Raw genomic sequence first — 25,863 nt, forward strand, 5'->3', positions numbered from 1 at the left:
CAATGAACAGGATGAAAGTGTCTTTAATTGTCACTACTGAGTGTAACTATATATAATTATGTATATAATAACCTTCCATTATTCACCTTCATTGCTGCTTGATTTAACTCTCATCTTATTTTATCCAGAGAGAACATAAAAAGATGTCTGGACAGCAATAAACTGTCAATGTTCAGTGTAACTACATTTCTCATATTTGGATATTGTAAAAATGTAAAACACAAATCAAGATGGATAATATTGAAATAAAATGAGTAAATGTAATCACATATGTCGAAGGTATTATTATTAAAAAACCCAGCTGACAGCCACGGCCCAAGTGAAACAGCTTAGACAGGATGCTACCAGCGGTCTTCAGAGCATGGACAAGACCATGCTCTCTGGCAGGTTGAAGCTTTGGTGTCTTCAGTTTGGTCTAATACCTCGGTTGATGTGGCCTCTGACCATCTACGAGGTGCCGATCGCGAAGGTTGATAAACTTGAGAGGTTGATCAGCTCCTTTGCCAAGAAATGGGTCTTCCCAGGTGCCTTACCAACATAGCTTTGTATGGTAAAGGCATCCTGGAGCTTCCTCTGTCCAGCCTCACAGAGGAGTTCAGGAGTACCAAAGTCCGGCTGGAGATGTTGCTGACAAAATCCTGAGACTCCTGTGTGGCTAAAATCGCTTCTGACCCTTGCAACCGGGAGGAAGTGGACTCCGGGTGCAATCAATCGATCAATCAATCAATCAATCAGTGTTTACTTATATAGCCCTAAATCACAAGTGTCTCAAAGGGCTGCACAAGCCACAGCGACATCCGCGGTTCAGCGCCCACAAAACGGCAAGGAAAAACTCACCCCAGTGGGACGTCGATGAGAATGACTAAGAGAAACCTTGGAGAGGACCGCAAATGAGGGTAACCCCCCCCCCCCCCCCCCCCCCACCCCCACTCTAGGAGAGACCGGATGCAATGGACGTCGAGTGGGTCTAACATGGTATTGTGAAAGTCCAGTCCATAGTGGATCTAACATAACAGTGAAAGTCCAGTCCATAGTGGGGCCAGCAGGAGACCATCCCGAGCGGAGACGGGTCAGCAGCGCTGAGACGTCGCTAGACCAGTTGATCTGCCGCTTCTTTTCTTTCAAGGATATGGTTGTCACTTTTGCATTCCGAAGTCCCAATTAGGGCCTCTTTTCCTACGAGAAGTGACCCAATCCACCTGCGAATATCAAACTAAGGGACCTTATCTTATCATGTGCTCAAACTGAAATACCACTGTTTACTCCAACCTGATGGTTTGCTTTCTCCGAGATGAATATGAACATTCACCAAGTGTAGAACATGATATGAGTCAATTAATACACTTCATTTTAGGTACTCAGGAGTTTGCACTTAACCTGCTCTCTGGAATATTCCCCCGGTGACTGTGTGAGTTTTGTGTAAACATGTTGATACACATTGTTACAAACTGAGAGGAACATCAACCTGCTACCCCAAAAGGGACAAGCGGTAGAAAATGGATGGATGGATGAATAATCAAAGAAAATAAATAAATAAATAAAATAGATTTAAAAAATTTTTATATATATATATATATATAAATAGATAAATATACATATATAAAATAGATAAATATGTATATGTATGTATATATATATTTTTAAATCTTTTTTATTTATTTATATGTTTTCTTTGATTAGCCATCCATCCATCCATTTTCTACCGCTTGTCCCTTTTATTTTATATATATATATATATATACATATATATATATATATATATATATATATATATATATATATATATATATATATTTATCTATTTATATATATATATATATATATATATATATATATATATATATATATATATATATATATATATATATATATATATATATATATATATATATATATATATATATATATTTATTTATTTTTTTTAACTTTTATATATATATATAATGCCAAAGGAAATTTAAAAAGAACATGGAAACCTCCCACATTCTAAAATACATTATAAAAACTATTATTATCAAAGACAAAAATAATATCATGAGTGTAATATTTATATTGTTTCTTTTTCTCTTTCCTTATGCTACTGTTGTTTCAATACATTGTTAAATATTTGAATATTTTTACGAAAATAAGTTGTATGTGTTTGTTTTGAAAATGTAAAATAGACAAGTTTACTTTTATTTTCAGAATGTTGAAATAGTTGGACCGGGGGTGGGACGTGTACTTGTTTCTCTCGCGAGATCTGACAACACTGCGCGCGAACCAAACACGGCGAGGATAAAGCAAGATGGCGTCTGACGGTGAAGACGTTATTGCAGTCGTCACAGTTCAGTGTTCTTAATCTGTGCGTCCATGTACACATATATGTCCTTTATTACACTCTATTAAATAGAGTTAACATCGTTAATAACTGTTTGCATCCGGTTATATTAGTCTGAGCGCACTTTGACGCTTCTCGAGCTAGCTTAGCTTGCTAGTTAGCTTAGCTTGTTAGCTGCTAACAAAGAGAGGCGGAAGTGATCAAAACACATCGCTAAGCAGAGATCAAGTGTGAGTGTAAAGTGTTGTGATTGTGTGAAAATGTGCGAAAGAACGATAGCAGAGTACGAGGAGGAACTTTGTCCAACAAAAGAGGAGAAGGAGCGACAACATCAAAAACATCAAGTTGTGTTACACAGAACAGGTTTGTTTACTTCTTACTCTCACATGTTTACTAACTTTATATTTATTATTAACACTATTCCTAAATAGATTGTCTATCGGAAGATGCATTTTCATGTGAGGATGATGCACTGATTGTTTTATGTTGTTCATAAAAACGAGACAGTTTCAGACACACAATATTTATGAGAGGTTGATGTTCCTCTCAGTGTGTAACAATGTGTATCAACATGTTTACACAAAACTCACACAGTCACCGGGGGAATATTCCAGAGAGCAGGTTAAGTGCAAACTCCTTGAGAGTTTTTACCTCCAAAAAGAGGTAAGACAAAGTCAGAGTCAGTTACCATGGTAACTGACGCTGTAAACCTAGCCTGCTAGCTGGCAGGTTTGACAAGTTATTTATGTGTGTAAAAGCTATACTGACCTGTTATTTCCTTCATATTGGTGCAGCCATTAACCTACTACAACACCTACTACATCCACCTACTCAGTGGCCTAGTGGTTAGAGTGTCCGCCCTGAGATCGGTAGTTTGAGAGTTCAAACCCAGACCCAGTCTAAACCAAAGACTATAAAAGTGGGACCCATTACCTCCCTTCTTGACACTCAGCATCAAGGGTTGGAATTGGGGGTAAATCACCATAAAAATGATTCCCGGGCGTGGCCACCGTTGCTGCTCACTGCTCCTGCTCACTGCTCCCCTCACCTCCCAGGGGGTGATCAAGGGTGATGGATCAAATGCAGAGAATAATCTCGCCACACCTAGTGTGTGTGTGACAATCATTGGTACTTTAACTTTTTAATGTGGCAGTGATTGTCGAAAAAACAAAGCCTGATCTAAAGATGACATCTTGATCTCATACCATCTCAAACCAATTGGCCGTTCATTATTAAGTGAAATGTCTTAAAGTCTCTTAAATTTGTCTTTAACCAAGCAACACTATGTTTTATCCAGTTACTCGATTAATCGAAAACATTTCCAGTAAAACACTTGATTAATAACATTTTCAATAGCCACAGCCCTATATTTCATGTACGATTTAATATTTAGCATGTAGGAGTTAAAATGTATTTTGTTTGTGTCCTGTAGACATCCATCAGCTGATTGGACACCAAGAAGAATGTCTCCCTCATCTGCAGGGGGACAGTTTCACTTTAGAGGATCCACAGCACTCACATTTTAAAAGGGACGAGGAGGATCCACAGCCCCTTTATTTTAAAGAGGAAGAGGAGGGAGAGTGTCCTGTAGGGCAGGAGGAGGCTGATCTCACCAAGTTTCCACTGGCTGTTGTCTCTGTGAAGACTGAAGAGCATGAAGACAAACCACCTGAGTCCTCACAGCTTCATCACAGTCCAAGTAAGCACAACATCCACATATCATCTAATACAATGTTTGTGACACATGTTCATCCGGGGGCCACATTTATGACTAAAGATGGAGATGTACTTGCTTTTTAACACGTCCATTTAAAAAAGAATGCTCATCAATCATCAACAATGTAATTGCTGGGGTGTAACCATGTGACCTAGAGGCCGTCCTCCTTACCTCACGTGGTCAAATGAAGGCAAACATTCAATATGGCTACTGTTTATTTACCTTTAGCAGCACATATGTCAGCATATTTCAAAGGTTTAGTGGTGAAGATTAGGGATGTATACCAAGTACCATTTTTTTTTTAGTACTGGTCGTCCATGAGGACCGTGAAGATTCTGGACTAACGACACAACTATTTGTATTTTTAATTCCAGCTGACTGACGTAACTATGACACGTTGTCACATTGAGTTCAGCTGCCGCTGCTACACATTAAAATCAGCTTTGAATAATGACAAATAAGGAAGCAACAACACGCAAACGATTGATGTGTGTGTTATTGACAAGAAGATGACATAACTGCATTTCACCTTGCACTGCACACATAGTTGACTTCTTTAAGACTTCAAATAAACAGCTGTTGATAAAAGACTTCCCTGCTCTGAGATGTTACAGAACATCATGTTGGACGTGTTCAACCTCTTGTGCTAATAGGAATGATATTTAAAATGCCTCTTTTCCACTTTTTTTATTTCCACAAATTACATGTAGTACTGATAAGACTACTGATAAATACTGGTATCGATAAGGAATATCGATTAGGGTATCATATCGATACATTTTTTACGATTTATATCCCTACTGAAGATACAAGCCAGATATCTTTTTAAAAAATATATTCAACGTTTATTTGGATTTAGTTACTTCTCTGCTGTCCAGCAATGTCTCAATCAATCTAGTTTATTAGTACTAATTAGCAAAATGTTCTTGTCTTTCTAAAGTCTTTCTTTTGCCAGCCCCCTCGTGGTAAAGTTGTCCGAGTGCAAACTGAGGCAGTATTTGGGACTGATACAACTTTCTGCGAATCAAAATTTAAGAAATTGTACCGGAAAGTTCATTACTTTGAAGACGGCCAATAAAAACGCAATCAGAATCAGAAATACTTTAATAATCCCAGAGGGGAAATTAAGATTTTCAGCACAATCCCATTCAAGAGCAGACAAACATTACAGGGAGACAGAACAGGATCGCTGACGGGTCTGCCAACTTCCGGCGCCCCTTACAAAAAAGGTGAGAAACAGGTAAATGCTGGGGAGGGGGGAGAAAAAAAATTCAGTCTAGAGAGGGGGTCCAGACTGAGGCCAAAGAGAAAACAAGAACCTCATAGCCATAGCACACATAAACATGTGTGTAAGAGGGAAACATCAAAGAACACGAAGAACATTAAAAGCCTACTGAAAGCCACTACTACCGACCACGCAGTCTGATAGTTTTTATATTTTAATGATGAAATCTTAACATTGCAACACATGCCAATACGGCCGGGTTAACTTATAAAGTGCAATTTTAAATTTCCAGCTAAACTTCCGGTTGAAAACGTCTTTGTATGAGGACGTACACTACCGTTCAAAAGTTTGGGGTCACCCAAACAATTTTGTGGAATAGCCTTCATTTCTAAGAACAAGAATAGACTGTCGAGTTTCAGATGAAAGTTCTCTTTTTCTGGCCATTTTGAGCGTTTAATCGACCCCACAAATGTGATGCTCCAGAAACTCAATCTGCTCAAAGGAAGGTCAGTTTTGTAGCTTCTGTAACGAGCTAAACTGTTTTCAGATGTGTGAACATGATTGCACAAGGGTTTTCTAATCATCAATTAGCCTTCTGAGCCAATGAGCAAACACATTGTACCATTAGAACACTGGAGTGATAGTTGCTGGAAATGGGCCACTATACACCTATGTAGATATTGCACCAAAAAGCAGACATTTGCAGCTAGAATAGTCATTTACCACATTAGCAATGTATAGAGTGTATTTCTTTAAAGTTAAGACTAGTTTAAAGTTATCTTCATTGAAAAGTACAGTGCTTTTCCTTCAAAAATAAGGACATTTCAATGTGACCCCAAACTTTTGAACGGTAGTGTATGCGAGTGACGTCACTAGATAAACAGAAGTCTTGGTACCCCATTGAATCCAATACAAAAAGCTCTGTTTTCATCTCAAAATTCCACAGTATTCTGGACATCTGTGTTGGTGAATCTTTTGCAATTTGTTTAATGAACAATGGAGACTGCAAAGAAGAAAGTTGTAGGTGGGATCGGTGTATTAGCGGCTGGCTGTAGCAACACAACCAGGAGGACTTACTAGCATAGCAGACGCGCTAGCCGACGCTAGCCGCCGACCGCACAGATGATCAGGTGAAGTCCTTCGTCCTTCCGTCGATCGCTGGAATGCAGGTGAGCACGGGTGTTGATGAGGGCTGGCTGGCGTAGGTGGATAGCTAATGTTTTTAGCATAGCTCTGTGAGGTCCAGTTGCTAAGTTAGCTTCAATGGCGTCGTTAGCAACAGCATTGTTAAGCTTCGCCAAGCTGGAAAGCATTAACCGTGTATTTACATGTCCATGGTTTAATAGTGTTGTTGATTTTCTGTCTATCCTTCCAGTCAGGGGTTTATTTATTTTGTTTTTATCTGCATTTGAGCCAGATGCTATCACGTTAGCTCAGTAGCTAAAGTGTTTCGCTGATGTATTGTTGTGGAGATAAAAGTCACTGAGAATGTCCATTTCGCGTTCTCGACTCTCATTTTCAAGAGGATATAGTATCCGAGGTGGTTTGAAATACAAATCCGTGATCCACAATAGAAAAAGGAGAGAGTGTGGAATCCAATGAGCCAGCTTGTACCTAAGTTACGGTCAGAGCGAAAAAAGATACGCCCTGCACTGCCCTCTAGTCCTTCACTCTCACTTTCCTCATCCACAAATCTTTCATCCTCGCTCAAATTAATAGGGTAATCGTCGCTTTCTCGGTCCGAATGTCTCTCGCTGCTGGTGTAAACAATAGGGAAATGTGAGCAGCACTCCAGCTTGTGATATCACGCTACTTCCGGTATGGGCATAGCTTTTTTTAATCAGCGACCAAAAGTTGCGGACTTTATCGTCGATGTTCTCTACTAAATCCTTTCAGCAAAAATATGGCAATATCGCAAAATGATCAAGTATGACACATAGAATGGATCTGCTCTCCCCGTTTAAATAAAAAAAATTCATTACAGTAGGCCTTTAAAGACAAGTGGTAGAAAATGAATTCTTAATCTACTTGTTCATTTACTGTTAATATCTGCTTACTTTCTCTTTAAACATGTTCTGTCTACACTTCTGTTAAAATGTAATAATCACTTATTCTTCTGTTGTTTGATACTTTACATTAGTTTTTGGATCATACCACAAATTTGGGTATCAATCCGATACCAAGTAGTTACAGGATCATACATTGGTCATATTCAAAGTCCTCATGTGTCCAGGGACATATTTCCTGAGTTTATAAACATATTATACATTTTAAAAAAACGAAAGATGATGTTGTGATGCCAAAAAATATCGACGTAATCATAGTAGTATTGACAAGATGCGTGTCGTTTGTTTACATTTTGATGCCGGTGAGCTACGGTGTGTAGTGAAGCATGTTTAGCTATTCCTTGTCTTCCAGTGATAATGTACATGTAAGAAACTTATGATATTTGTTGCCATGGAGGCGAGGATTAGTGATTTAGGAGTCACTAAAACACTGCTGACGGCGGATGGACGTTAGCCGCTAGCTAGCTAGCCATGTCTTAAAGCATCTCTTCCTGAGGGTGTTTCAGTGTTATAACTTCACCTTTATTGTTGGTTTTTTAGCCAAAATACGCCCGTTCTCCCTTTTCTGTCTACACACTGTGTCTGCTTGTAAGTACTCTGTGATTGTGTGCCGCCGAACATGCTCGTCTGCTCGTAAACCAGCAATGTCACGACGTGACTTCGACGCAGGAGGGGGGGTGCGGGATCGGTACGTTTCAGAGACGGTATAGTACCGAAAATGATTCATTAATATCGCGGTACTATACTAATACCGGTATACCGTGCAACCCTAATAGGTGGTATGGCACACTTATAATTAAAATAACAAAATAATGTTGTTTTTCATCAGATATGTTCTAGTATTGTATATGTGGATGGGGGCCCTGCTTTGGAAATAATGTGTACGCCTTTCAGAGATCACGTTTAGTTCCACTTCAAACATTGACATGTTGCACAATGAGATGAGTGCTGTAGCACAAGCGTGGGATAACGTGAACAGTTGTGGAACTTTCTAACGAACACAGTGGAAAGTATTTTGAGAAAAATGAAATGACGCAGATATTGCTTTCTCTTTTTCATGATAACTCGAAAGAAAAAAACGGGATCTCGTTGGAAGCGCGATGTATGTGCAGACGCCGTTTGGGTACAACAAAATGGTGGCTGCCAATGTAGTGTACAATGTCACTACGTCAGTAGTTGTCAAACTTTTTTCACCAAGTACCACCTCAGAAAATACTTGGAACTCCAAGTACCACCATCATGAACAGCATTAAAATACAGTAGCATAGTAGGCCTTAATTATTCATTAAAAACAAGGAGGACAATTATTTAACAAGTATATTTAATATTTTAGCCACTGTAATATTACACACAGTTTGAACAGTAACATTGTGTTTGAATATAGGAAAATAAAACAACAAATGTTTGGTATGGGCGATATGACCTCAAATCTATATCCTAATAACAATATATGTCACGATATATCATTTGGTATATGATTGATAATATAAGAATTTCAAAGCGGGTTACAAAAGCTCCTAATTTGGCAGCTGACATATGCAGTAACATATTGTGTCATTTCTAATTGTATTATTTTGTCGAAACTATTATTATTAATGTACTTGTTTATTTACTGTTAATATCTGGTTACTTTATTTGAGAAAATAATACTGGAAATGATGTAACATTTTACTGCATATTTCAGCAACTAAATTAGGAGCCTGTGTAGCCTGTTTTAAAATGGTTCTATTAGTAATTCTATATTAAATAATATATCGCAAAATCAATTTTAAACCATTTCGTCTATCAATAGTAAATAGTCCTGTCGTCCTGGTTTGTTTTTCTTTTCCTGTGAATAATGTAGTAAAGAGCAGCGTGTTTGTGCGTCACTGAGATTTCAAGACAGTTCATACGAGAACTTGTTTTTCCTAAGTGCATGTAAAAGTACTGAATGCATTGTGTGACTGAGCAGAGATGGTGTGTTTGTCTTGCAGACGTCTGTGAAGAACATGTTTACCCTGAGCAACAGAAGTGGAGCTTCAGGATGCGGACGGAGGAGCCACAGCCCTCCCACATTAAGAAGGAAGAGAAATACCCACTGATCCCCCATTTTAAAGAGGAAGAGGAGGACCCACTGACACCCCGTTTTAAAGAGGAAGCGGTGGATCCACAGAGCCCTCACATTAAGGAGGAAGAGGTGGATCCACTGACCCCTCACATTAATGACGAAGAGGAGGAACACAGCATCAGTCAGCAGAGAGAGCATATTGAAGGTCTGGAGGAGGTTGATGTCACCAAGATGCCAGTGACTGGTGTCCCTGTGAAGAGTGAAGGTGATGAGGTCAAAGGTGAAAGTGAGGAGAAGAGAGAGGCGGAGCCTCCAAGCAGCAGCTCAACTCAACACATGACAACAGAAGCTGATGGAGACCACTGTGGAGGATCACAAGCAGACAAGCTCTTAGCTCCACTATCAGATAGTGAGGACACAACGTCACACTCTCCTGACACTGATGATGAAGACTCTAAAGATGATAAGACATGTCACACTGACAACACACACTTCACATGTTCTCACTGCGACAAAACTTTTAAATACCATTGTCGTCTGAAAGTACACATGAGAATACACACTGGAGAAAAACCTTTTTCCTGCTCAGAATGTGGTAAAAGTTTTGTAAAAAATCTAAGTTTAAAAGTACACATGAGAATACACACTGGAGAAAAACCTTTTTCATGTTCAATCTGCGGTAAAGATTTTACTCAAAAGCACCATTTCAAAGTACACATGAGAAAACACACCGGAGAAAAACCTTTTACCTGCTCAGAATGTGGTAAAAGTTTTGTAATAAATCAAAGTTTAGAAGCACACATGAGAACACACACTGGAGAAAAACCTTTTTCATGTTCAATCTGCGGTAAAGATTTTACTCAAAAGTACAATTTCAAAGCACACATGAAAATACACACCGGAGAAAAACCTTTTTCATGTTCAATCTGCGGTAAAGATTTTACTCGAAGGGACCATTTCAAAAAACACATGAGAATACACACTGGAGAAAAACCTTTTATCTGCTCAGAATGTGGTAAAAGTTTTGTAATAAATGAACGTTTAAAAGTACACATGAGAACACACACTGGTGAAAAACCTTTTATATGTTCAGTATGTGGTAAAAGTTATATAGAAAACCAGCAATTAAAATTACACATGAGAACGCACTCTGGTGAAAAACCATACTCCTGTTCAAGCTGCAACAAAAGCTATCGTCGCCGACAATCTTATACAGTACACATGAGAACACACACAGGAGAGAAAGTGTTGAGTTGCAGTGTGTGTGGTGAAAGATTATCTTCTAAGTACCAGTGTAAGAAACACACGTGTGCTGGTGAGAACAGGAGCAGCAAATGAAGATGCAGGATTTGAAATAAACTGTCAACACTTTAACTTTGACTTTCTAACATCAGCACATATAACATGTGTGACATCATTGTTGTGTGTAACACAATATTGTTATCAAGCTTATAACATTTATAGATTAGACACTTCATATTAGTGCTTTTATTTCACTGAAGTACATGAGTTAATATACACATTTGTGTACTTTAAAATGAACAGAACAATTTGACTGAAAAGATTAGAATAAACAGTACATAAAATATGTTACATAGAATAAACATTTTAAGTGTAGATATTCATAATTCACTTTTATACTTATTCATAATAGTGTCTTATATATGTTTTTTGAAATAATGAGTGTTACATATTTTATTTTCTAATTGTAGATGATTCCATAGATGAACTCCTTTATATGATATACATATTTGTTTTACATGTGTTCATACCTTTGCTTTTGAGTACACATAAATCCCTCTTAGTTCATATTTACTGGTTCACATCTGAAACATCTTCTGGACCACTTCTGGAAGCATATTATTATTTACTTTATACATCATTTGAGCAGTTGTCTTTTATACCATTTTAAAATGTGTGACTTTATGAATCATTTCTTGGGTCTCTATAATCCATTCTATTAATTGTCTTTATTACTCTCTTGTGTAATATGAATATTGTTGTGTGATTGTTGTATATGTATGTCCCCAGACCTTTATGCAATAAACAATGTATGCTTCAACTAAAGTTGGGTACAATAAATGTAGTCAATATTTGTGGGTATGTATTTTATTCTATTTATTATCGCAGTACATTTTTTCAATGCTTTCTTTATATGACTTACATGTAGTTTCCAGCTTACTTCATCATCTAGACTAACTCAGCCTGGAGGATGTGTGTAATGTTGAGATGTATTGGAGATGACTTGGTTTGTTTGGATGTTGTCAACCTGTCAATTGTTCTATTTAAACATGTTGTCAGATCTCGCGAGAGAAACAAACAACCAGCTCTATTACTTCTTCTTCTTACTGGCAGTTTGCAGCCATGACTTGAAAGGTTCATACTGCCACCTACTGGACTGTAGAATGTAGTGTGGGCCATAGGACAGAAGGAGGAAATCCCGTTAAGAACCTGTGGAGGGCAGCAATACACCTAAGATGTTCTACTAGTCTGCTGGAAATAGACAGAAGAAGAAGAAGGAGGAAAAAGCAAGATGGCGTTTGGGGGAAAAAGTCTAAACGTGGGCATTATAGTTCTGTATTTTTAATCAGTGCATACATGTGCGCATATATGTCGTTTTATATAGGCTACCTTAATAAAAATAATCTTCAATCGCGCTGCTGGATCAGTTTGAATTACTGGATGGATAGCGGGAAAAGGAACAATATGTGACAAGGAAGGCTGTGCATGGTGCGAGTCAGACAAGATGCCAAGTGGAACAAACATTTGAACAAAGGGGTTATAGGAACAATGGTAAATGGGCTATACTTGAAAAGCGCTTTTCTACCTTTAAGGTACTCAAAGGGCTTTGACACTATTTCCACATTCACCCATTCACACACACATTCACACACTGATGGCGGGAGCTGCCATGCAAGGCAATAACCACGACTCATCAGGAGCAAGGGTGAAGTGTCTTGCCCAAGGACACAACGGACGTGACGAGGTTGGTAGAAGGTGGGGATCGAACCAGGAACCCTCAGATTGCTGGCACGGCCACTCTCCCAACCCCGGGGGGTAGTAAAAAAAAATAAAAAATTGTTGTTGTTTTTTTCATTCTCAAAAAAAAATACAATCATGTGTGCTTACGGACTGTATCCCTGCAGACTGTATTGATTTATATTGATATATAATGTATATATTGTATTTTTTTGGTAGATTTAATTTAAAAAATATGTATATATTTTTTTTTTTAAATTGTTTTTATTGTGTTTTGGTGGTTGGGGACCACTGAATTAGGACACAGATGGTGCCATGTCTCTCTTACACAGTGTCAGTCAGTTTACAATTTTGGGGGCCCTGTTGCTCACCAAAATACTGACTTAATGGACCACAATGGAAACAAGCCTTTTGGCTTTTTGGGCCATCCATTTGCCTTTTTAAAGCATTACATGGATTCAATTCTTTAAGATGTCAATAAACTTGTCAATCAATCAATCAAACCCCCCACTTGGCCGTCAGTGTCCTGTCCGTTACAACTTCTTCACAACTCCCCAACATAGGAGACACTCAGCATCCTTGGGAAGTCGACCCCAGGGGCTGGCCTATGTATGTTTATGTGGTGTTTTATGAGCCCTCACATTCAGTGGATGTCAGCATGATGGGACATTGTTTACCAGAGACTGGCTGGGTGAGGACACACAAGGCCCACGCAAAACAGGAACAACATTCTTCCTACAAAACACCAATTCTGATGCACCATTAGATACTGAAGTGAACTAATCAACTCATATTATGTTTTGCTTATGGTGAAGGTTTATATTCACCTTGGAGAAAGCGAAGAACCAAGTTTAAGTAAATAGTAGTATTTCAGCACACACTATTAAATGTCATAATTATTTCCCTTGAAGCAGAGACAAATGTGTGTGTGTGTGTGTGTGTGTGTGTGTGTGTGTGTGTGTGTGTGTGTGTGTGTGTGTGTGTGTGTGTGTGTGTGTTTTTTGGAGGGGTCCAAAGTAATTATAGTGGGGGATGTGTCCTAGTCGAGCTTTATGCTTAGCAACACCCCTAGTGGGAGGTTCCAGTTTGTGGATCATCTGAGAGGTCACAGACATGTTCTCTTCTGGAGGAAGATGTAGGCTATTCCTGCCCTTTTCCAGCTAAAACGAAGAGGCATAGTACCTAAAAATAATAATAAATACCTCCCCTGTGATTGATAATATCTACATTCATCATTGCTGAAGGACTTGTGATGACACATCTAGTCCTTGGAGGTGAACTGGTAACGTCAACATGAAGGACTGAAATCATTTCTGAGTCAAACAACATTTTCTGTCTTATCAAAGCCACCACACTTGGAAATGATTTGCAAATAATTATTACTTCTTCAAAAGCACGTCCCACTTTTTACTTTCATCTTCATCTTTGGGTAAACTTCAAAATATAAACAGGAGACTTGAGGGATTATACATAAAATAATTTTACAGAGGAGATCAAGCTTATTTTATTCCTTCATATTACTTACATTTATTCCACAAAACTCACATTTGTATGCACATCTGTATAATGGATGATAATGAACCAAAGCTGCTAAAATTGTTGATAACTAGATGAAAAAATGTTCTACAGTCAGATGTTCGGTTGTTTGTAATTTCAAGTATAGTATCTGCTGGAATAGGAAATCACATGTTCTGTAGGACTGTGTAAGGCAAGCCAACAGCCAGTTCTTATAAATAGTGGTCCATCTTTGTGGTTAGATAATAAATCATGAGCATAAAACACTATAAAACACATATGGCAGATAAAAAGAGCGAAAATAAGTGCATTAAAAACAATATTTTCATATATACCTGATTAAAAATCAAATACGGTTGATATATTTGAAATATCATTTGTTGCCATGTTTTTTGTGTGGGCACCATGAAAACATAAATTTTGAACGGTTCGTTCATGACTTGCCCATCACTATGATTCTTTAGCCCCGCCCCTAAGTGACGCATGCGTGGAGGATATGCGCTTTGCAGCAAAGTCCTCCTTTACTCCACACACGCTTCTAAGCCTCGGCACATCTCCTCACATCGCTACTAACTACACTTTATTCATCCTCCGTGTCAGGATAAACTCCACTCGTCTCAGTCAACTTTGGACATTATTAGGCCCGCTTAGCTTAGTTTTAGCGCGCTAGTTAGCTTAGCTTGCTAGTTCTTTTAGCGCGCTAGTTAGCTTAGCTTGCTAGTTAGCTTAGCTTGTTAGCTGCTAACAAAGAGACGCGGATTTGATCAAAACATTGCTTAGTTAAGATCAAGTGTGAGTGTAAAGTGTTGTGATTGTGTGAAAATGTGCGGAAGAACGATAGCAGAGTACAAAGAGGAACTTTGTCCAACAAAAGAGGAGAAGGAGCGACAACATCAACTACTGGACGCTGTTTTCAAGAAACATCAAGTTGTGTTACACAGAACAGGTTTGTTTACTTCTTACTCTCACATGTTTACTAACTTTATATTCCATCATTAATGTGAAAATGACATGTTAGAACAATTGTGATTAATAGGTGTACTCAGACACATGATTGTTATTGTGTTATTAATGTGATTATCAGACAGCAGTCATTTCCATTAGATAATGTTCAAATATAGGTGATTTGGCTCACTTATAATTAAAATAACAAAATTATGTGGTTTTTCATCAGATATGCAAAAGGGACAAGCAGTAGAAAATGGATGGATGTACTAGTATTGTATATGTGGATGGGGGCCCTGCTTTGGAAATAATGTGTACCCCTTTCAGAGATCACATTTAGTTCCACTTCAAACATTCACATGATCCACAATGAGATGAGATGGGATAACGTGAACAGTTGTGGAACGTTCTGTCTAACTAACTGAGGCCCAAAAGGCACTGCTTGGGGGTCAAAGAGCGTGGGACATCCGCTACACGACCTTGAAGGGGCCTGTCCACTTGCGCTTGATGACCTTGACCTTGACCCACTCAGTGGGCGGAAGGGAATGTGGAGTGGCGGGCTGCCGTCCTGGAATCTGTACAGAGGAACTGGCACACAAATTCTGAATCTGGTCAAAATACCATTTTGGTTTTACGCTGAGTCCGCCTTCCAAGGGAGCTGCTGGTCCTGGGAAGGGCTGACCTGTATGCACTTCATAGGGCCATAAAACAGTTTTGTTCACGGACATTCGAATGATCATTAAAGCCAATGGAAACGCGTCAACCCAATTCCTTTTGGTCTGTGCACAGATTTCAGCCAATTTCATTTTGATGTTCTGGTTCATCCTTTCGACCTTACTTTGGGACTGAGGACGGTACACCGAGCCGAACCTGTGTTCGAATCCGAGAGCATTTTTGACCAAGGCTAAGCGGGTGTTGTTAAAATGGCTACCGTTGTCTGATCTAATATTTTTAGGGAAACCATGTCGTGGTATGAGGTCATTCACAAGCCATTTATTAACTGGTTTTGCATCCTTAGAGGTTGGGTTTACTTCCGGCCAACCACTGGACTTGTCAACACAAGTCAGTTAGTACCTTTTCCCTTGTACTGGATTGATCATAATCAATGAAACCAAAAACTCGACGCACTCCACCCCACACCTCCTCCCCCTTTTGTTTCTGAAAAAAGGCACTTTCAAAAACATCCAAGTAAAAGGGCAGCAAAAGCGGAGGTGGAGGACAGGTCATGTTTGAGGTCAATGAAAGCCTTTTCAGCCTCTGTGGACCACTGGAGGGCGGCATTAGGGTTGCGGACCCCAAAGCGATATCGACTGACCCTTATAGCGATAGCGACCCTACTGGTGAAAGCCACAAAATATGCTTACACATATTGACAGAAATATAATAAAAACACTAAACAAATGACGGATGCTTTTGCAATTGTTTAATTTGATCTTTCACAACACCTAGTGGCCACAATAATTCATTAAGTCAAGCTCATGGCGCAGAGAGTTGAACAATGCGGACACGTTTGTTGCTGGATACTTTCTATCAGACTTCTGTTTTGGGGACTTTGTGTACGTATTAAGCAACTATAATTATTTGATATGCTTAAATGTGCTGTGTTAGCTTAGCTGTTGTGTAGCTGCCATACTTGCCAACCTTGAGACCTCCAATATTCGGGAGGTGGGGCGTAGGGGGTGCGGTGGGGGCGGGGTTGGGTGCGTGGTTATTTACAGCTAGAATTCACCAACTTGAGTATTTCATATATATATATATATATATATATATATATATATATATATATATATATATATATATATATATATATATATATATATATACACACTACCGTTCAAAAGTTTAGGGCCACCCAAACAATTTTGTGGAATAGCCTTCATTTCTAAGAACAAGAATAGACTGTCGAGTTTCGGATGAAAGTTCTCTTTTTCTGGCCATTTTGAGCGTTTAATTGACCCCACAAATGTGATGCTCCAGAAACTCAATCTGCTCAAAGGAAGGTCAGTTTTGTAGCTTCTGTAACGAGCTAAACTGTTTTCAGATGTCTGAACATGATTGCACAAGGGTTTTCTAATCATCAATTAACCTTCTGAGCCAATGAGCAAACACATTGTACCATTAGAACACTGGAGTGATAGTTGCTGGAAATGGGCCTCTATACACCTATGTAGATATTGCACCAAAAACCAGACATTTGCAGCTAGAATAGTCATTTACCACATTAGCAATGTATAGAGTGTATTTCTTTAAAGTTAAGACTAGTTTAAAGTTATCTTCATTGAAAAGTACAGTGCTTTTCCTTCAAAAATAAGGACATTTCAATGTGACCCCAAACTTTTGAACGGTAGTATATATATATATATATATATATATATATATATATATATATATATATATATATATATATATATATATATATATATATATATATATATATATATATATATGTATGAAATACTTGACTTTCAGTGAATTCTAGCTATATATATATATATATATATATATATATATATATATATATATATATATATATATATATATATATATATATATATATATATATATATATATATATATTTATCTATTTATTTTATTTACATAAAAGAAATACTTGAATTTCAGTGTTCCGGTGGCTATCCATTATATGGCAGTATTGTCCTGTTTAACTTCACCGTTCATGATGAGTATATCATTTCGGCCACCGTGTTCAATGGAGAAGTCTGTTCTACATATTTACAGGCAACATACACCTTCCCCTTCGAACTGTCCTGGATGAACTGAAATTCTTGTTTCCATTCGTTTGAATTCGTTAGGCAAGCTGTTTATATTGTGGGAAAGCGGACATGAGAACAGGCTGTCCCCACTCAGTCTCAGGTCCGCATTGAGCTGGAGGGGGCGTGGCCTCCAGCTCCGGCTGAATACCGGGAGTTTGTCGGGAGAAAATCTCTGCCGGGAGGTTGTCGGGAGAGGCGCTTAATACCGGGAATCTCCCGCTAAAAACGGGAGGGTTAGCAAGTATGGTAGCTGCTAGCTCCTCGTAGCCTACAGCAGGTGTGTCCAAAGTGCAGCCCATAGCTATGTTTTTAACCGACAACGGGGAGTGTTGAAAATGTGGTATTCGCGTGTCGGTCCAATCAGCGGCAGCTACGCCCTGTTTCGTCATTGGACCTAAGTCTTTGGCTTGGTAGGCGGGTGCGAGCCTACCAAGCCAGGTGGTACGAGCACGAGCATGGAGCAGCCTTTGTAGTGGTGTCGCAGCTTGGTGGTCGTGCCGTCAGGTAACACCAGGAAGGTTCCTTCTGTGCGACATTGACTGGTGCTTTTTTTCTCCCTGGACTCTGACTTCATATCTGGTGTTGTCCTTCAGACCTCGGCTAAGAAGCCACGTAAACAGTGGCAAGAATGTGGGCGATAAGAGTGTATGTGCGTGGGCATGAACTTGCACCCAGTTTCAACTGGAACTCAGGACATATGATTAGTTGCACGGCCTATTCTAATCTATATTAAACATTTCTTAATCACTTCATCCTTCATTATCTTAATTATATCCCAACTTTAGCTACCTGTAAAAATGAGTGACTTATTCTAGTCCAGTTGTAAATAAATAGTTTTCCTAAATTATAGTCTCCTCACTTTAACCAGACAGTCATTAGGACAAAAGACCCTGCGAGGACTTTGCCCTTTAAAAGGGAAAGCCCGAAAAAGGACAGTAATAAGATGAATTCATCACATTTGCTATGAGGCTTTTTATTATTAATATATTATATTCTTGTTACTTGGGGCGGTATAGTTCGGTTGGTAGAGTGGCCGTGCCAGCAACTTGAGGTTTCCAGGTTCGATCCCAGCTTCTGCCATCCTTGTCACTGCCGTTGTGTCCTTGGGCAAGACACTTTACCCACCTGCTCCCAGTGCCACTCACACTGGTTTAAATGTAACTTAGGCATTGGGTTTCACTATGTAAAGCGCTTTGAGTCACTAGAGAAAAGCGCTATATAAATATAATTCACGTCACATGATATCTTGTTGTTCTATTTTCTAATTTCAAGAGGAACTGCACTTTTTGGAATCATTCACCGTCCCTATGTAAGTTAAAGTTAAGGTCCCAACGGTAGTCACACACTAGGTGTGGTGAAATGATCCTCTACATTTGCCCCATCCCCAAGTTCACCCCCTGGGAGGTGAGGGCAGCGGAGGCCGCGCTCAGGAATCATTTGGTGATTTAACCCTCAACCCTTGATGCCGAGTGCCAAGCAAGGAGGCAATGGGTCCCGTTTTTATAGTCTTTGGTATGACTCGGCCAGGATTTGAACTCACAACTTTCCAGTCTCAGGGCAGACACTCTAACCACAAGGCCACTGAGCAGGTCGATGGTTAATGCATCCTCAATAGAAAATAAACCTTAGCAAAAGTTAACTAACAATTGAGTCATTGGTAGCCACTCTATTCTGCCTATAAAGTGCTCTAAATAACATCCTAAAACCCCCTTCAACATTTTAAAGGCCTACTGAAAGCCACTACTACCGACCACGCAGTCTGATAGTTTATATATCAATGATGAAATCTTAACATTGCAACACATGCCAATACGGCCGGGTTAACTTATAAAGTGCAATTTTAAAATTCCCGCCACACTTCCGGTTGAAAAACTCCTTTGGATATGATTTATGCGCGTGACGTCACAGAATCCACGGAAATGGTTGGACCCCGTCGAAACCGATACAGAAACCTCTTGTTTTCTTCGACAAAATTCCACAGTATTCTGGACATCTGTGTTGGTGAATCTTTTGCAATTTGTTTAATGAACAATGGAGGCTGCAAAGAAGAATGTTGTAGGTGGGATCGATCGGTGTATTAGCGGCTAAGTACAATACTTACAGCAACACAACAAGGACTACTTACTACGCCTAGCAGATGCTTGCCGCCAAACCCACGGATGAAGTCCTTCGTCGCGCCGTTGATCGCTGGAATGCAGGTGAGCACGGCTGTTGATGGGAAGATGAGGGCTGGCTGGCGTAGGTGGAGCGCTAATGTTTTTATCATAGTTCTGTGAGGTTTCAGGCACAACACCGGTTGCTAAGTTGCTAAATTAGCCTTAGCGTCGTTAGCAACAGCATTGTTAAGCCTTACCAGGCTGAGAATTTTTAACCGTGTAGTTACATGTACATGATTTAATAGTATTGTTGATCTTCTGTCTATCCTTCCAGTCAGGGGTTTATTTATTTTGTTTCTATCTTCATTTGAGAACGATGCTATCACGTTAGCTCAGCAGCTAAGTGTGTCACCGATGTATTGTCGTGGAGATAAAAGTCACTTTAAATGTCCATTTCGCGTGCTCGACTCATTTTCAAGAGGATATAGTATCCGAGGTGGTTTAAAATACAAATCCGTGATCCACAATAGAAAAAGGAGAGAGTGTGGAATCCAATGAGCCAGCTTGTACCTAAGTTACGGTCAGAGCGAAAAAAGATACGTCCATCACTGCCTCTCTAATCCTTCACTGTAACGTTCCTCACCTACGAATCTTTCATCCTCGCTCAAATTAACGGGGTAATTGTCGCTTTCTCGGTCCGAATCTCTCTCGCTCCATTGTAAACAAAGAAAAATTGTGAGGAATATTGCCTCCTGTGACGTCACGCTACTTCCGGTACAGGCAAGGCTTTTTTTATCAGCGAGCAAAAGTTGCGAACTTTATCGTCGATTTTCTCTACTAAATCCTTTCAGCAAAAATATGGCAATATCGCGAAATGATCAAGTATGACACATAGAATGGATCTGCTATCCCCGTTTAAATACAAAAAATTCATTTCAGTAGGCCTATAAATACACACTGTAAGTATATATGTAATGTAGTAACATTCTTAAAAACATGTCATATTTACATATCTTGCTCATTTTAAGCATACAATGTCTGCTCTCACTGGGATGCCGACTGATGGGATGTTTATATCTTCCCGTTTAGATGAAGAATTAATCCTCACAAAGGGTTAAAAAGGGTGGGTGCAAAAGAGCGTCTTTTTGTGTCTTTCTTGCCATCTACAGGTCTAAGTTGGATGTCAAAGTTGACCAAGTTCTCGGTTTATGTCCACAATCTTCACCATATAAGTGAGAAGCATGATTTATAATCTAGAATGAGCTTTCACCATCTTAGAGGTGAGAAAGCAGCTCAGTATGTCAATATAGCAGCATAGACTAGTTACTTCTGTGATCAATGCGCCGCTAAAAGTAGGTATTTAACGTTAGCGCTTATAATAACAATATCGTTAATACTTGGTTAATATTCAGGTCACAAAATGTAAATGGAGTATTGTTGGCAGTTTTTGGATGGTTATTTGGAGGACTTTGTGGGTCTAATAGAGGAGCTCCCATTGACTCCAATGTTAGCTGATTTTTGCTCACGTTTATTAACTAATTAGATTTCATAAAAATGTAAAACATATGTCTTACATAAGTAATGTGAACGATAGGCAACATTTTAAAAAAGTGCAGTTTCCTTTGAATTTGTCAGATAAGTAAACAGTCCTTCAAATTCAAGATGTAAAACAATTGAGGTTGTTTATAGATATTATCCACAATGAAGTTACAGTAAAACTAAGCACACAAGGGAAAGTACATTCATATACACATGAAGTACACATATGTGTAAGAATCATGTTAACCACCAAAATATCGTCCCTTAGTTGAAAGCACACCAACCCCATGACATGACACTTCCACGTGATGTAGAACAGTAGTACAACATTTTAAACATACACACACATCTGAAGAATATAAAAAATGAATATATTTGGTGGGCCAAACAAAATGACTCGGCGAACCAATGTTTGGTATGGGCGATATGACCTCAAATCTATATCCTAATAACAATATATGTCACGATATATCATTTGGTATATGAATGATAATAGAATAATTTCAAAGCGGGTTACAAAAGCTCCTAATTTGGCAGCTGACATATGCAGTAACATATTGTGTCATTTCTAATTGTATTATTTTGTCGAAAAAATTATTATTAATGTACTTGTTTATTTACTGTTGATATCTGGTTACCGGTACTTTATTTGAGAAAATAATACTGGAAATTATGTAATATTTTACTGCATATTTCAGCAACTAAATTAGGAGCCTTTGTAGCCTGTTTTAAAATGGTTCTATTAGTAATTCTATATGAAATAATGCATCGCAAAATCAATTTTAAACCATATCGTCTATCCATAGTAAAGTCCTGTCGTCCTGGTTTGTTTTTCTTTTCCTGTGAATAATGTTGTAAAGAGCAGCTTGTTTGTGCGTCACTGAGATTTCAGGACAGTTCATACGATAACTTGTTTTTCCTAAGTGCATGTAAAAGTTCTGAATGCATTGTGTGACTGAGCAGAGATGGTGTGTTTGTCTTGCAGACGTCTGTGAAGAACATCTTTACCCTGAGCAACAGAAGTGGAGCTTCAGGATGCGGACGAAGGTGCCACAGCCCTCCCACATTAAGAAGGAAGAGGAATACCCACTGATCCCCCATTTTAAAAAGGAAGAGGAGGACCCACTGACACCCCATTCTAAAGAAGAAGTGGTGGATCCACTGAGCCTTCACATTAAGGAGGAAGAGGTGGATCCACTGAGCCCTCACATTAAGGAGGAAGAGGTGGATCCACTGACACCCCGTTTTAAAGAGGAAGAGGAGGACCCACTGACACCCCATTTTAAAGAGGAAGCGGTGGATCCACTGAGCCCTCACATTAAGGAGGAAGAGGTGGATCCACTGACACACCATTTTCAAGAGAAAGTGGTGGATCCACTGACCCCTCACATTAAGGAGGAAGAGGTGGATCCACTGACCCCTCACATTAAAGAGGAAGAGGAGGAACACAGCATCAGTCAGCAGGGAGAGCATCTTGAAGGACTGGAGGAGGTTGATGTCACCAAGATGCCAGTGACTGGTGTCCCTGTGAAGAGTGAAGGTGATGAGGTCAAAGGTGAAAGTGAAGAGAAGAGAGAGGCGGAGCCTCCAAGCAGCAGCTCAACTCAACACATGACAACAGAAGCTGATGGAGACCACTGTGGAGGATCACAAGCAGACAAGCTCTTAGCTCCACTATCAGATAGTGAGGACACAACGTCACACTCTCCTGACACTGATGATGAACACTCTAAAGATGATAAGACATGTCACACTGACAACACACACTTCACATGTTCTCACTGTGACAAAACTTTTAAATACCATTGTCATCTGGTAAGACACATGAGAACACACACTGGAGAGAAACCGTTTTCCTGCTCAGAATGTGGCAGAGAGTTTAGACTAAAACCCATGCTGAAAGAACACATGAGAATACATACTGGAGAAAAACCTTTTTCATGTTCAATCTGTGGTAAACATTTTACTCAAGGGCGACATTTGAAGAGACACATGAGAATACACACTGGAGAAAAACCTTTTTTATGTTCAATCTGCGGTAAAGATTTTTCTCGAAGGGACTTTTTCAATGCACACATGAGAATACACACTGGAGAAAAACCTTTTTCCTGCTCAGAATGTGATAAAAGTTTTGTAATAAATCAAAGTTTAAAAGTACACATGCGAACACACACTGGTGAAAAACCTTTTTCATGTTCAATCTGCGGTAAAGATTTTAATCATAAGCACCATTTCAAAGCACACATGAGAATACACACTGGAGAAAAACCTTTTATATGTTCAGTATGTTGTAAAAGTTTTATACAAAGACATAATTTGAATGTACACATGAGAACACACACAGGAGAGAAAGTGTTGAGTTGCAGTGTGTGTGGTGAAAGATTCTCTTATAAGTACCAGTGTAAGAAACACAAGTGTGCTGGTGAGAACAGCAGCAGCAAATGAAGATGCAGGATTTGAAACAAACTTTCTAACAACATCAGCACTTATAACGTGTGACATCATTGTTGTGTGTGTAACACAATCTTGTTAATATAATTCTAACATTTATAGATTAGACACTTCAGATTAGTGCTTTTATTTCAGTCAAGTACATGAGTTAATATACACATTTGTGTACTTTAAAATGAACAGAACAATTTGACTGAAAAGGTGAGAATAAACAGTACATAAATAGTTACTTAAAGTAAACATTTTATGTGTAGATATTCATAATTCACTTTTATACTTATTCATAATAGTGTTTTATATATGTTTTTTTTAAATAATGAAGTGTTACATATTTTATGTTCTAATTGTAAATGATTCCATCGATGAATCAATTTAAGTGGACCCCGACTTAAACAAGTTGAAAAACTTATTCGGGTTTTACCATTTAGTGGTCAATTGTACGGAATATGTACTTCACTCTGCAACCTACTAATAAAAGTTTCAATCACTCAATCAACTCCTTTATATGATATACATATTTGTTTTACATGTGTTCATACCTTTGCTTTTGAGTACACATAAATCCCTCTTAGTTCATATTTACTGGTTCACATCTGAAACATCTTCTGGACCACTTCTGGAAGCATATTATTATTTACTTTATACATCATTTGAGCAGTTGTGTTTTATACAAGATCATTTACTTTTAAAATGTGTGACTTTATGAATCATTTGTTGGGTCTCAATAATCCATTCTATTAATTATATTTATTACTCTCTTTTGTAATATGAATATTGTTTTGTGATTGTTTTATATGTATGTCCCCAGACCTTTATGCAATAAACAATGTATGCTTAAACTGAAGTTGGGTACAAAAATTGTAGTTAATAATTGTAAATATGTATTTTATTCTATTTAGTATTGCACTCCATTTTCTTAAATGTTTTCTTTATATGATTTATATGTAGTGTCCAGCTTACTTCATCATCTACATTAACTCCTAAAAATGTGATAACCTTTATTCCTTTCATTTCAATATTATCCTTCATAATTTGTGTTTTACATTTTTACAATCTCCAAATATGATATATTTAGTTTTATCGAAGTTTAGTGACACTTTATTGATGTGCAGCCATCTTTTTATGGTCAAGTTCTCTCTGGATAAAATAAGATGAGAGCTAAATCGAGCGGTAATGAAGGTGAAGAATGGAAGATTATTATATACATAATTATATATAGTTACACTCAGTAGTGACAATTAAAGACACTTTCATCCTGTTCTTTTGAACAAAGAAAAAGAATAACGTGTAATATTGTAAACAATAGAAGAATATTAATATCAGCAGTCAATATTCCAACATTGTGAAGCTGAGCTATGGTAAAAAAACATATTCAGCTTTAAAGGCTTTATGAGAGTGATGTAATTATCACAATCAGAAATACTTTATTAATCCCTGAGGGGAAATTAAAATGTTCAGCACTGTTATAAACATGTGAATATTCAATGTAATAATATACTATGTTAATACCATAATAAAGTGGTACGTTTGGGGATGTGTAATATTGTTTGTATGAACATCCTGAATGTTTTCGTGCTAGAATTGTTTGAATTAGTAGAGAGTGAAAAAAATGAGGCAGTAATGATAATAATGGTTTGTTTTAAGTCTGTTTATGAATAATTAAAGATACTAAAATACCAAAATTGAGCTTAAATCCTCAGTGAGCTGAACTCCAGCAGTAAAGATGAGATAAATAATGTGGAAAGGGCAGAAGTCAAATGTTTTATCAGGTTGGAAAGAATGCATACACTTTGTTTTGACGTCCTTAAAGCTGCTTTTTACTTTCTGTCCTGTTTGTGTCCAAGTCTGTAGTGTGGGCCATAGGACAGAAGGAGGAAAATCTGTTAATAGCCTGTGAAGGGCAGCAATACACCTAAGATGTTCTACTAGTCTGCTGGAAATAGAAAGAAGAAGAAGAAGGAGGAAAAAGCAAGAGCTGAAAGGACAGAGGAGGAACGGAAGCGGAAGTGAACCAAGGAGCGGTGGCTGACAGTGAGAGTGTCTGAATCTTTTTGGTGGTTGAGCATAAACTGATTTGTGACTGGATGGAGATGGAAGGGGATAGTGAGGGGATGTATGAGGAAGGTATGGACATGGATAGGACTAGAGGGGAGAGAGGAAAGAAGGGGAGAGGAGGGCATGAAGGAAACTCG

General features: G+C 38.4%; 1 protein-coding gene across 1 annotated transcript; it reads left to right on the forward strand.

The window, feature by feature from the left end:
- Window positions 1–2,266: 2,266 nt before the first annotated feature.
- On the forward strand, window positions 2,267–24,379 carry LOC133640863 (gastrula zinc finger protein xFG20-1-like). Its single transcript, XM_062034545.1, has 5 exons — window positions 2,267–2,680; window positions 3,750–4,016; window positions 9,299–10,683; window positions 14,647–14,812; window positions 22,206–24,379. The coding sequence occupies exons 1-5, from the start codon at window positions 2,578–2,580 to the stop codon at window positions 23,663–23,665; spliced, it is 3,381 nt and encodes a 1,126-aa protein (XP_061890529.1). The 5' UTR covers window positions 2,267–2,577; the 3' UTR covers window positions 23,666–24,379.
- The last annotated feature ends 1,484 nt before the right edge of the window (window positions 24,380–25,863 follow it).

This window comes from Entelurus aequoreus, linkage group LG23 (assembly GCF_033978785.1).
Source record: "Entelurus aequoreus isolate RoL-2023_Sb linkage group LG23, RoL_Eaeq_v1.1, whole genome shotgun sequence".
NCBI classification, from domain to species: Eukaryota; Metazoa; Chordata; class Actinopteri; order Syngnathiformes; family Syngnathidae; genus Entelurus; species Entelurus aequoreus.